The sequence below is a fragment of the Lactuca virosa genome, chromosome 8, assembly GCF_052849685.1.
Source record: "Lactuca virosa cultivar CGN04683 chromosome 8, Lactuca_virosa_CGN04683_v6, whole genome shotgun sequence".
Taxonomy (NCBI): domain Eukaryota; kingdom Viridiplantae; phylum Streptophyta; class Magnoliopsida; order Asterales; family Asteraceae; genus Lactuca; species Lactuca virosa.
Window position 1 is genome coordinate 377,750,183 of NC_136433.1, and position 12,973 is coordinate 377,763,155.

The following is a 12,973-nucleotide window of genomic DNA, read 5'->3' on the forward strand; positions in this document are numbered from 1 at the left end:
AGGGTGAGAACTCTTGTTGTCCATTGAATGACTTTTTTTGTCTTCTCAACGGGTGATCATACGGTAGAAATCGTCTATGACCAACATAACTTTTCTTATTCGATTCAGGGAGTCTAAGGCAGTGTGTTTCTTCGCCACATACAACACAACCTTGAAATCCGCTGTATGGACATCCACTTAATCTACCTAGAGCAGGATAATCATTAATAGTCCATAACACAACTGCACGTATTTTAAACTGCTCTTATGCATATGCATCGTATGTTTCAACTCCAATATCAAATAATAATTGCAGATCATCAATAAAAGGTGCTAGGAACACATCAATATCGTTTCCTGGTGTTCCCGAAATCAATAACGAAAGCATGATGAACTTTCTCTTCATACACAACCATGGTGGAAGGTTGTAAATGACAGTTAAAATAGGCCACACACTACGATTCCTATTTCATATGTTCACATTGACCCCGTCAGCCGAAATGCCTAGCCGCAAATTTCTTGGTTCCCCAGCAAAGTCAGGATATTTGTCATCAATGGCAGCCCATGCTGGTGAATCAGCTGCGTGACTTAAAACACCAATATCCACCTTTCTGTCTGTTGCGTGCCATGTTAAATCTTTTGCAGTAGTCTTGGACTGAAAAAGTCGTTTCAAGCGCACAATAATTGGAAAGTACCACAAAAATTTTGCAGGAATATACTTGTAAATTTTATTTTTTTGTTCATCGACCTTCCATCTTGATTTACCACAAGTAGGACATGCTGCCATGTTTGTGTATTCGTTTCTTATAAGTATACAGTTGTTAACACATGCATGTATCTTAGTATACCCTGAACCCATTGCCTTGAATGCTTTTTTGGCCTCGTATGTACTACTATACATTTCGTTTCCTTCTGGTAACATATTTTTGATCAAAACTAATAATTCTGTAAAGCACTTATCTGATACTCCATTCTTACTCTTCAAGTTGAGTAGTTGTATGATTGCAGATAATTTTGTGAAATTATGACACCCTTTATATAGTTTCTTCTCGGCATCTTCTATCAGTTCTCTAAACTTCTTAGGGTTCCCAATAAACTTTTCTTCTACAGCTTCAACCATCTCTACTGTTTCTGCAGCATATGCTGGCATTTCTGTGTTCATGTTCGTGGAATCAACAACGTATGACGTGTCCATGTCAAAATTATGTTCATATATATATCTTCTGGGTCGTTCCTCTATTTCTCCATGCTTATTCCAGTTCGTGTATGTTTCATCAATTCCATTCCTGAATAGGTGATCATCTACCACATACACCGAATGAGATATGTGGTTTACACACTTGACACATGGACATGGAATTCTTATATTTTTGGTATCTACAGGATCCATATTATTAGAAATCTTGTAATTTTGTACTGCATATTTCAAGAATTCTGCAACATCCTTTACATAGGTTTCTGATGTTCTGTAAACTCCCATCCAAGACTTATCCATATTCAGTTTACAATAGCATCAACAAGCAATATATGTTTCCTGTTTATTGAAGCATTTTAACAAACCGTTGGTGTGCATAAACGAAATAGATCACATTACAAATAAATCCAATATATGGAAACCAAAAACTTGTTAATCCAAGAAAATATAATGATACACATCATGACCAAACGAAATAGCAAAGATTCATATATTGAGGGTAATTATTTTTTAAGTCCCTGTATAAATTAGTGTAGTATATGTACCTGTATGAATTTCATGTTGAAGTATCAATTTCTGGTTGAAGTATAAACGTAGTTGCAATGCCTTTGTAGTAAGCAGAGAATGATTCAATGGGAATTCATATTGTCTAAAAATTCATATTTACGCAATGGGTGTGGATGATCAGGGACATATCGAGAAACAAAAAAAAAGCAAAAAAAATTGTTGCTAGTGGGGTTCGAACCCATGCTATTCCAAACTATACCATTAACTACATGTACACCTACCAACTGAGGTGACTGGTTGTCTATAAGTTATTAATTTACGAAAAAAACAAAACAATAAACTAAATGAGAAACATTTGACGAAAATACCCCTGCATCCTCTAGAACTGATCTAAGACAAACACAGTTAGCATCAATCATACATTCCTCATTTGATACAATAAATGTAATTTTGGTTGCACATTGTTTTTAATTAGCCTTCACAATTGGAAATAAAAAATAAATGACAAAAATACCCATGATTCTTCTCACACTTTTTTTGTTTAATTGTAGTTATGCACATCATATATGTATCCAAGATTAACTTATTTTTTTCCTATCAATACTATGATGATGCATACCCTTAGGTGATGTTTCCTTTTTCTTTTCATTATCTATACTGAATGACCATTATACCCTTATATCTCAAACACAATTTCAATGGGAAATTATAACATTTTCTTTGTTTTATGATAATAACAAATAATTGACAGATATACCCCTCCTTTAGCATAATCTCCATATGTTGAAAACAAACATGGGACAAACTAACTAATCTAACCAATAACATAACTCTAAAGTGGAACTAAGTTGCAAAGTACATTGCTTTTTTTTACAAAACAATGCAGCAAAACAGGGACAATACTGACTCAGTTATAAGTATGAAACACAATCAAAATTACAATATAAAATTAAAATTATAGTTACTTCCCATTTTGCCCCTAAGACAGTTATAATCAAAACAACATCAAATATAGACATATAATATATAACATTAAACAACAAAAAAGAGTTTCATATTGCTTACAAAAAAAGAGTTTCATATGTACTCTGTATTAAACACAAAATGGAGTACAACATAGGTCGCCTACACTATGTTTTTCCATGCAAGCACATTCTCCTTTGCCATGTCCATTGCATCTTACATTTTTTCTCTTGGAATGGTCATGTTTAGCATATGCTTGATGTATGCTATTCCATCATCAACTGTTGTCATTGGGTGTTCTGTTACAAACAGATGAATAAGCTTGTCAACTCTTTCGGATGGTGAGTTCATCAAAAAGTGGGGGAAATTGATTGGAATAAATACAGGCCTGTGTTCAACATACAGATGTTCAATCTCTCAGAGTTGGTGTGCCCTAACGATCATCTTGAAAGTTCCCAAACAATCATCATTCAGAATTGGAATCATTGACAACCCACAGTTTTATTCGGTTGGCATATGATACCAGCTACCCAAAGTTGTATACACCAAGCTTTTGGAAAAACGACCAAGCATCTCCATGTTGAGCAAATTGATGTTGACATAAGAAATAAAGTGAAATTTTGTCTATTCATACACCTTACCTGGATAGTCTGTAAAAAACCCGCCATGTACAACTCTAATGGTGAATCTCTTCCTATTTGCTTTCCCGTACTCTAGTAATGGTGTGTTTTTTGGTGGTTTACTACTTACACTCCATAGTTGGAACCTCGGATTTCCCCATGGATCAGCATTCATCTTTGTTTCCATTGATCGTCGGAGTTTTTTTTCACAGAGGAGGAGCAAATAATCAAAGTTATCGTATGGTAATGAAGATGTAAGAATGACGATTTTGATATAAGGGGAGGGTTTAAATGGATCATCATTCGGAGCTGAAGGGACATCAACACAGGCCATCACTTCTGATTAATAGAAGGCTACAAGGGAGGTGGAATTTGAACGACGGCTGTGATAATGATTACCGATATTGTATTATACATTAATATAATATTTACATTAATATATATAATATTAATTAAGTGTAATATCCATACTTGCTTTGTTTTTATTATTACCATAAAAAAATAAATTTATATATAAATTCGTTATAAATATATAAAATTATTTTTTTAATTCATATGAGTAAGGGTTGACCATTATTAGGTCATGTACTAATGGTTTTGGACCAAAAGGTGTTATAATATGGGTATGGGTTGCAGGTGGTCGGGTGTTGCAACGGGTTGACCATTATTAGGTCATGTACGGGTGTTGGTAATGGTTTTGGACCAAAATGGGGTTATAATATGGGTATGGGTTACAGGTGGTCGGGTGTTGGTACAGGTTGACCATTTATAGGTCATGTACGGGTGTTGGTAATGGTTTTGGACCAAAATGGGTTATAATATGGGTATGGGTTGCAGGTGGTCGGGTGTTGGTACGGTTTGACCATTATTAGGTCATGTACGGGTGTTGGTAATGGTTTTGGACCAAAATGGGTTATAATATGGGTATGGGTTGCAGGTGGTCGGGTGTTGGTTCGGGTTGGCCATTATTAGGTCATGTACGGGTGTTGGTAATGGTTTTGGACCAAAATGGGTTATAATATGGGTATGGGTTGCAGGTGGTCGGGTGTTGGTACAGGTTGACCGTTTTTAGGTCATGTACGGGTGTTGGTAATGGTTTTGGACCAAAATGGGTTATAATATGGGTATGGGTTGCAGGTGGTCGGGTATTGGAACAGGTTGACCATTATTAAGTCATGTACAGGTGTTGGTATTGGTTTTGGACCAAAATGGGTTATAATATGGGTATGGCTTGTAGGTGGTCGGGTATTGGTACGGGTTGACCATTATTAGGTCATGTATGGGTGTTGGTAATGGTTTTGGACCAAAATGGGTTATAATATGGGTATGTGTTGCAGGTGGTCGGGTGTTGGAACGAGTTGACCATTATTAGGTCATGTACGGGTGTTAGTAATGGTTTTGGATCAAAATGGGTTATAATATGGGTATCGGTTGCAGGTGGTCGGGTGTTGGTATGGGTTGACCATTATTAGGTCATGTACGGGTGTTGGTAATTGTTTTGGACCAAAATGGGTTATAATATGGGTATCGGTTGCAGGTGGTCGGGTGTTGGTACGGGTTGACCGTTATTAGGTCATGTACGGGTGTTAGTAATGGTTTTGGACCAAAATGGGTTATAATATGGGTATGGGTTGCAGGTGGTCGGGTGTTGGAACGGGTTGACCATTATTAAATCATGTATGAGTGTTGGTAATGGTTTCGGACCAAAATGGGTTATAATATGGGTATTGGAACAGGTTGACCATTATTAAGTCTTGTACAGGTGTTGGTAATGGTTTTGGACCAAAATGGGTTATAATATGGGTATGGCTTGTAGGTGGTCGGGTATTGGTACGGGTTGACCATTATTAGGTCATGTGTGGGTGTTGGTAATGGTTTTGGACCAAAATGGGTTATAATATGGGTATGTGTTGCAGGTGGTCGGGTGTTGGAACGAGTTGACCATTATTAGGTCATGTACGGGTGTTAGTAATGGTTTTGGATCAAAATGGGTTATAATATGGGTATCGGTTGCAGGTGGTCGGGTGTTGGTATGGGTTGACCATTATTAGGTCATGTCCGGGTGTTGGTAATTGTTTTGGACCAAAATGGGTTATAATATGGGTATCGGTTGCAGGTGGTCGGGTGTTGGTACGGGTTGACCGTTATTAGGTCATGTACGGGTGTTAGTAATGGTTTTGGACCAAAATGGGTTATAATATGGGTATGGGTTGCAGGTGGTCGGGTGTTGGAACGGGTTGACCATTATTAAATCATGTATGAGTGTTGGTAATGGTTTCGGACCAAAATGGGTTATAATATGGGTATGGGTTGCAGGTGGTCGGGTGGTGGTATGGGTTGACCATTATTAGGTCATGTACGGGTGTTGGTAATGGTTTTGGACCAAAATGGGTTATAATATGGGTATGGGTTGCAGGTGGTCGGGTGTTGGAACGGGTTGACCATTATTCGGTCATGTGCGGGTGTTGGCAATGGTTTTGGACCAAAATGGGTTATAATATGGGTATGGGTTACAGGTGGTCGGGTGTTGGTACGGGTTGACCATTATTAGGTCATGTACGGGTGTTGGTAATGGTTTTGGACCAAAACGGGTTATAATATGGGTATGGGTTGCAAGTGGTCGGGTGTTGGAATAGGTTGACCATTATTAGGTCATGTACGGGTGTTGGTAATGGTTTTGGACCAAAATGGGGTTATAATATGGGTATGGGTTGCAGGTGGTCGGGTGTTGGTACGGGTTGACCATGATTAGGTCATGTATAGGTGTTGGTAATGGCATATAAATGATTATAAAAAATTATTAAGCTAACTAGACCTTAGTATTATTTTTGTTATATAATAATATTTTTCCATTGTATATATAATTTTAAATTTTAAATATTTTTTATTTCCAATAGTCATATAGTTGTATCCTAAAATTAATTTGTTAAGTTAGAAGGACCAAATATGTAATATTTTTATTAATACCAAATAAATCGTTATAATGTTTGAAAAGCCAGAACATGTTTCCAAACCACGATTTTTGCTTCTCATCGTGTGGGATTATTATCAGATCAAAATTTGGAAAACATTTGAATTCATCAAACGAATTTAAACAAAAATAATGGGAGGCAAACATTTTTTCGTATGGTTTTTGGGCTCCAAATCAAAGCGGGAAATTGTCATCTATCTCACCGCCAAAACTATTAAGATCAATCCATCTGATCAAGGAAATTCCGGTAAATTTTTGGTAACATCCATCAATTTAGGACGTATTAATTCATTTTAATATTTAGTAGACCTTCATTTATTCCACCATTGTTTTGTTTAGCGTTAGGTTATATCCCAATTGGATCATAATTCAGTTCATCATTCATCAAGCTTTCTACTGTAAGTATATTGTTTGTGTATTCTGTCAATGTTATTGATTGTATTGATTATGGATCATGCATAAAACACACAATTTTGATTCTTCATATTGGTGTGCTTGTTGCATACCAACTGTTCGATGAAATGTGTATCTGAACAATTGTCTGTAATATTAGTTAGTCATACCTTTTCATTAAACATATAAATAATCAAACTTAGTTATTATGTTTCATGCCAACAGAAGAATCATGGAGGTGAACAAGGAACAACATGAGGATATGCCCGACTATGATACGGAATATGAGGAAGATGATGGAAACCAAGAATATGATTCGGAGACAGAAGATGGTGAAAATAAGGACATTCATTACAATAGCCATTCAGATTTGGAAGAAGAAATCCAAAACACAGTTCCTACAAGGTCAAATAGGAAGAGGGGCATGACTCCATTGCCAAAGCTGAAGACTGAGTATGTCAATTCTGGTGGTAGAAAAAAATGTGTCAGGTTTGATGAATTCTGTAAGTTTACAGGGAAGAATAATGCAGTATTTGTTAGTTATTTGGGTGATCTTGTCCGCGAGAAGGTGGGATTAAGTGCTCTTTGCTGGAAAAAAGTTAAACCGGAAGTGAAGGACAAACTATGGGAAGAGATTACAGTAAATATTTTCTTCACTTTTTTAAACTACATATCATATTATATGTAAAAATCAAGTATTAAATACTAGCATATTCATTGTTGTTTCATTTTAGCGCTATTTTGAAGTTCATGAAAGTGGAAAACAATTTGTGATGAATAGGCTTTGTATCCTTCTACGGAACTTCAGAAGGAAGTTGTATGCAGATTACATCAAGCCACAGCTAGGCAATCCCAAAAAGCATGAAAAAATCCTCGTTCGTTATCGTGCACTAATTACTGAAAAAGATAATTGGAACAAATTCGTGACATAGACGCAATCTCAAGAGTTTAATGTTACAATCTTTTTTCAAAACTTCTTCATTTACTTATCATAAACTGGGTTACAAAAGTGTGTGACAAATATTTTACTTTTTTTGATAGAATGTGTCACAAAGGACTATCAAAGCGAGAAAGATGTCAAAGTATGCTCATCGGATGGGACGAGGGCGGTATACTACTCTTACGAGGAAGTTGGTAAGCTTGGTCTTTAGCTATATGATCCTATTATATTAACTTCATAGCATTGTAGTTAACAGGCTTTTGTTTCATATTCTTTACAATTTAATTTTTTTTTATCAAGATTGAAGAGAAAGTGATTTCAAAGGAGGAAATGCCCCCAAGGTCAGTTATGTGGTGTAAAGGACGTGAAAGTAAAGGAAAATTTAAGGATGAAGATGTTAAAATCATGGCTGATAAACTAGTAACTTCACTAAACTTTTCTATTTCTTTTACTATAAATATTTTAATCACTTTTATTAGGACAATAATTATTAATATTTTGTTTGGTAGATGGAACATGAGAAGCAGATAAAAGAAGGACAAGTAAATGTTGAACCAGACACGGATGCCATGAACTTAGTTTTTGGCAAGGAAAAGGGTGGATTTTTAAAGGGTGTCGACACGGGAGTCACTTACAACAGATATTTCAATGTTCGTCGCAGCAAAGGATCATCTAAGGAAGAAATTAAAGATCTTGAAGTTGCACTGCATAATGGAAAACTTGAGCTTGAGAAAAAAGATGTTGAACTCAAGGTTTTGTCTACAAAGGTTAATGAACAAGATCAAACACTAAAGCTAGTTTTTGCTCATCTTAATGCAAAAGGAGCTGAGTTTCCAAATCTGTCACATACAGTTGTAAGTAGTTTTATTAAAAACATTTATTGTCAATGTTACTTTTAAATTGCATTTCTTTTAGACAATTTCCCTGTTTCTTTATATTTGCTAGGGTATTTCAAGTGAGAAGATTGTTCAAAGTAATGAAACGTCTCTTGTTAGTCTCAAAACCAATGAACCTTCAGAACCTGTAACACCAGTATGTTATCATCTTATAAGATCATCATTGATATAATTTTTTTTTGGTGCTAATTTCTGTTTTTTCACCTAGGACTTTAACTTATTTAGGTTATTGCAAAACCCACCAAGAAACCAGTTCAAACGAAATCTGCAACTGCAACTCCCGATGCAGAATTGATTTCCATGAAATCTGCAACAGTAGTATATACTAACTTTACAGTTTTCAATACTTTTAAGTTATCTTTTATATTAAAATATAATTTTACATATATGTCTTAAACCTTTATATTAGTCAAATACAAAACCAACCAGAAAAGCTGTTGACTCTAAGACCGCCACTATCAATCCTGACATACCAACAGTTTCACCATATAAACCCCTTCACCACATAAGTGTTTTTTACATGTTGAATATACATTTCTGTCTTTTTTTCTGATTCTAATATTACTTATCATTGTAGCCATCAAGTGTAGTCTATCATATCCGTATAAAAGGAACAACGTTGCTTGTGGTACCATTCACTTATCATCAGAAAGACAATTCATTCATGGAGTTTCTCTACAAGATGATTGCTATAAAGTTTCCATTGATGAAGTGGTAATAAAACAAGCATTTCTACCCCATAAAACTGGAGAATTCACATTAGTTGAGGATGCATACAAAATTTTTGTTCCATGGCCAAAATACCTTGTGCAAACCGAGTCAAAGGTTTGTTTAATTATGTTCACTACTTTGTGCATTACACTTTATTTTCTTCATAAATTAGTATACTAAGTTTATGATGAACTCATTTTTTTGGTTTCAATGTTGTTCTTATAGGTACCAGAAATTATATTACATCAAAACTCAACGAAAAGGAAACCAACTTACATATCATTTGATGCCCTTCTCAAGAAGACAAGGAGCAATACAAACAAGATGAATGCCTAGTTATGATTAGGTTTTGGTTTATGATGTGTTTGATTTTTTAACCATTATTTAAATTCTTTAAATTAGGACAATTTTCTTTTCTTTGATATTTTAATTAGGAATGTAATGTATGGATTTGGATTTCAATTATTAGTAATATCAAATTATGAATTTTGCTTTTGTTTCATATTGTTGGGTTTCGTTACTCTAATTTAAATTAATTTGATGTATCTATAATGTATAAAAAGTAACAGTAAATAGTAAGTTAAAGTGGTTGTAGTATGATTTTTGCCATGTTTTATAGGTTTTTAATGTCTCTAAAAATATACAATGGTTACTTTACTTCAATTTGTAACGTGTGGCTAAATGGTTAACAATAGCCATAATATACAATAATTATGAGACTACAATTGATTTAAAATGATGTTTATTCTAAAGTTTTTGTCACTAAGTTAAACAATAACAACATGAAAAACCATTTATGTGGCAAATAAATACCATAATTGATTGGTGTTGATACTAAATACTAGTAAATCGTCACTTGCAACATTAATTATATGTGTCCAGTTACCGAACATGGACATGTTCACTGTAAATTATATGTGTCTAAAATATACCCAATAGTCTTAATACGATACCGAATTATCCTTAATTTTAACAAAATGTGTATCTTTATAATACTTATGATTGTATTTCACTTAATTGTGTGTCTCTATACGGTAGGTTATAGTCACAAAAATTGATTGTTTTTTGTGACTAATAATTAGCAATTCGCCACTTATAGAAGTAATTACATGTGGCCATTTAGCAAACATGTTCACACTCACCATAATTACAAGTTTACAAAAGATATACAATAGTCTTAATAAAATTTAAACTGTGTGACAATATGGAAGAAAACAACTACACTAAAACATCATGAATGTCGAAAGTTGGTGATATACAGTCACCACGTTTACTAAATATATGTGACAACTGACGGTTTAATGCTACAATATTGGATATTTAAGGAACAAAATTTTGTACACATTTGCCACACTTTTATAATACAGCCACATGTTTTCATATCATACGGACACTACATTTTAAAGTGACCATAAGACCCATACGATGGCGTCACCTTCCGTCACACTTTCAGTGAAAAAATAAAATGTCACTATACGCATATGGTCACACTTTTTTGGTGTGACTGTAAGACATTTTTCTTGTAGTGAGCAGTTAACATCCCTTGTGGTGGATCTAAAAGGTCTACACACATCTGTGTGTATGAGATCCAACAAACCCCCATTCCTCTCACAACTACTAGTGAAGGGTGACTTGGTCATCTTTCCAAGCAAACAAGATTCGCAAGTGTCATCCAATTTTAAGTCGAATGACTCCAAGAATCCATCCTGTTGGAGTTGGGCTATGCACTTCTTGTTGACAAGTCCAAGACGACAATGCCACAAGCATGCCTTGTCCAAACCATTGGACGAATCAATATTCAACACATTTTTACCTAAGTTATCTACAACCATCACAGTTTCATATATACCATTACAAGGTAATGCTTCAAAATAAAATACACCATTATAATAAGCATTATTACTACCAATTTCATTATTAAAAGAAATGCTAAAACCTTGTTTATACAAACTACGAAAGGAAATAATATGTCTCGTCATATCTGACGAGTAACAACAATTATTCAAAACTAAATTTAACCCACTACTAAGCAATACAGAGTAAACTCCAATCTTGGTCACAGGCGACACTTTCCTCTTCCCCATGATTAAGTTTATCTTCCCATGCTCCACATCCCTACTTCCTTTTAGTCCCTACAAATCAGAACAAATGTGTAATCCACAACCTGTATCAAGGACCCAAGAATTAGCATGCAATGAGTTATTAGACAGAATAATGTAAATACCTGCGAAGTTGGGCTTTATCTTCCCATCCATAATGTCCTGCAAGTATTTGGGGCAGCTTCATTTCCAATGCCTTTTTTCATGACAATGGAAGCACTCTGCTTCCTTTGGATTGGTAGAGGGATTAGCATAACGAACTTTGGTCCCAATGGAAGAGGATCCATCAAGAGACTTTCCCTTGCGGCTCTTAAAAGGAGCCTTCCTCTTCTTCCCTTTCCCATGTCCAATTACCAGAACAGCGGCAACAGCAGTAGGAGTAGGTACAATAGCATTGCCTTTCAAATTGCTTTCTGCAGTTCTTAGTAGGCCTTGAAGCTTGCTCAGAGTGACTTCCTCATTGTTCATATGATAAGTCATTCTGAACTGATCATAACAAGGAGGTAATGAATGTAGGATGATATCAACAGCCAACTCTTCATCGAAGTTCACATTCAACTTCAGCAAGCGGTCCACAAATCTCTGCATCTTTTGCAAGTGGGCCGTGATGGACTCTCTATTCTTCATTTTGGTTGTGATCATGGAGGCAATGATCTCATACCTTTCCTGCCGAGCACTTTGATGGTACCTTTCCATCAAATCTTGGTGCATCTCGGAGGGCCAGAAGTCCTCATAGGACTTTTGAAGCTCAGCAGTCATGGTAGCAATCATAATGCACGTGTTGGGTCTAAAATTATGGTTTATACTTTTCTTTTCTAGACAAATGTATTTTTTGTAGTGTAATATGTGTTTGCGGCTGTGTTCACGACCAGGTTGGTGTGTACGGCCGTAAACCCGTTCACGGCCGTGACCCTGTTCACGGCCCTTGTCTCATATATATATATAGGGTGAGGGGTATATAGGGTGTGAAATCCAAGGTGTTTTAGAGAGAGAAACTAGCGAGAGAAGGAGAGCATATGTAGAGTGAGAAACTAGAGAGAAGAGTAGTGTGTGTGAGAGAATCTAATGTGTATGGAGCATCACTCATATCTTTGAATACATCATAGATTCAAGTTATTCTTCTTCTCCTTCTTCTTCTATTGATCTGGTATCATCCGTTTGATTGGGATTCCACACCATCAAACGGATATGATTGATACACAAGCAGATTGAGGACTTACAAGTGGTATCAGAGCTTGGATTGTATCAATCAAATTTTCCAGATCTGGAGCTTATTTGATCTTATTTTTAAAGGATTTCTGCGGTTTTGGATAGATCTGGGCAAAATAGGGGGGTTTGTTCTTCGCGTTTTTCATAAAAATGAGTTCTGGATCGAGTTTTGGAGCAAAAAGTGTGAAAAACGTCGTTTTTCTTCGCATCAGTTGAAGGTGTACGGCCGTAGACCTGTGTACAGTCGTAGACCCATGTGCGGCCTCGGAGTATACGGCCTCGATGTACGGCTCAGCAGCCTTTCAAGTGTACGGCTCGGTTGTTTGCGGTCTTCGGTGTATGACTTCGGAGTTTACGGCTCAGGAGTGGTTTTCGCTTCGTTCTCGTCCTCGCACGCACATCAGCAAAAATAGGAGACGAAATTGAGGGTGTCGGGGATCGAACCCGGGTCTCCTGATTCCTCACTTCAGCGCCTTACCAACTCAACTAG

The 12,973-nt window shown here is 35.9% G+C and overlaps 1 protein-coding gene across 1 annotated transcript; it reads right to left on the reverse strand.

The window, feature by feature from the left end:
* Positions 1-448: 448 nt before the first annotated feature.
* On the reverse strand, positions 449-1,474 carry LOC145131948 (uncharacterized). The gene has a single exon (XM_079066590.1). The coding sequence runs from the start codon at positions 1,472-1,474 to the stop codon at positions 449-451; it is 1,026 nt and encodes a 341-aa protein (XP_078922716.1).
* Positions 1,475-12,973: the final 11,499 nt, after the last annotated feature.

What these genes read in the sequence shown, in the direction of transcription:
- LOC145131948 (XM_079066590.1), bottom strand. Translation starts at nt 1,474, where the DNA reads ATGGATAAGTCTTGGATGGGAGTTTACAGAACATCAGAAACCTATGTA.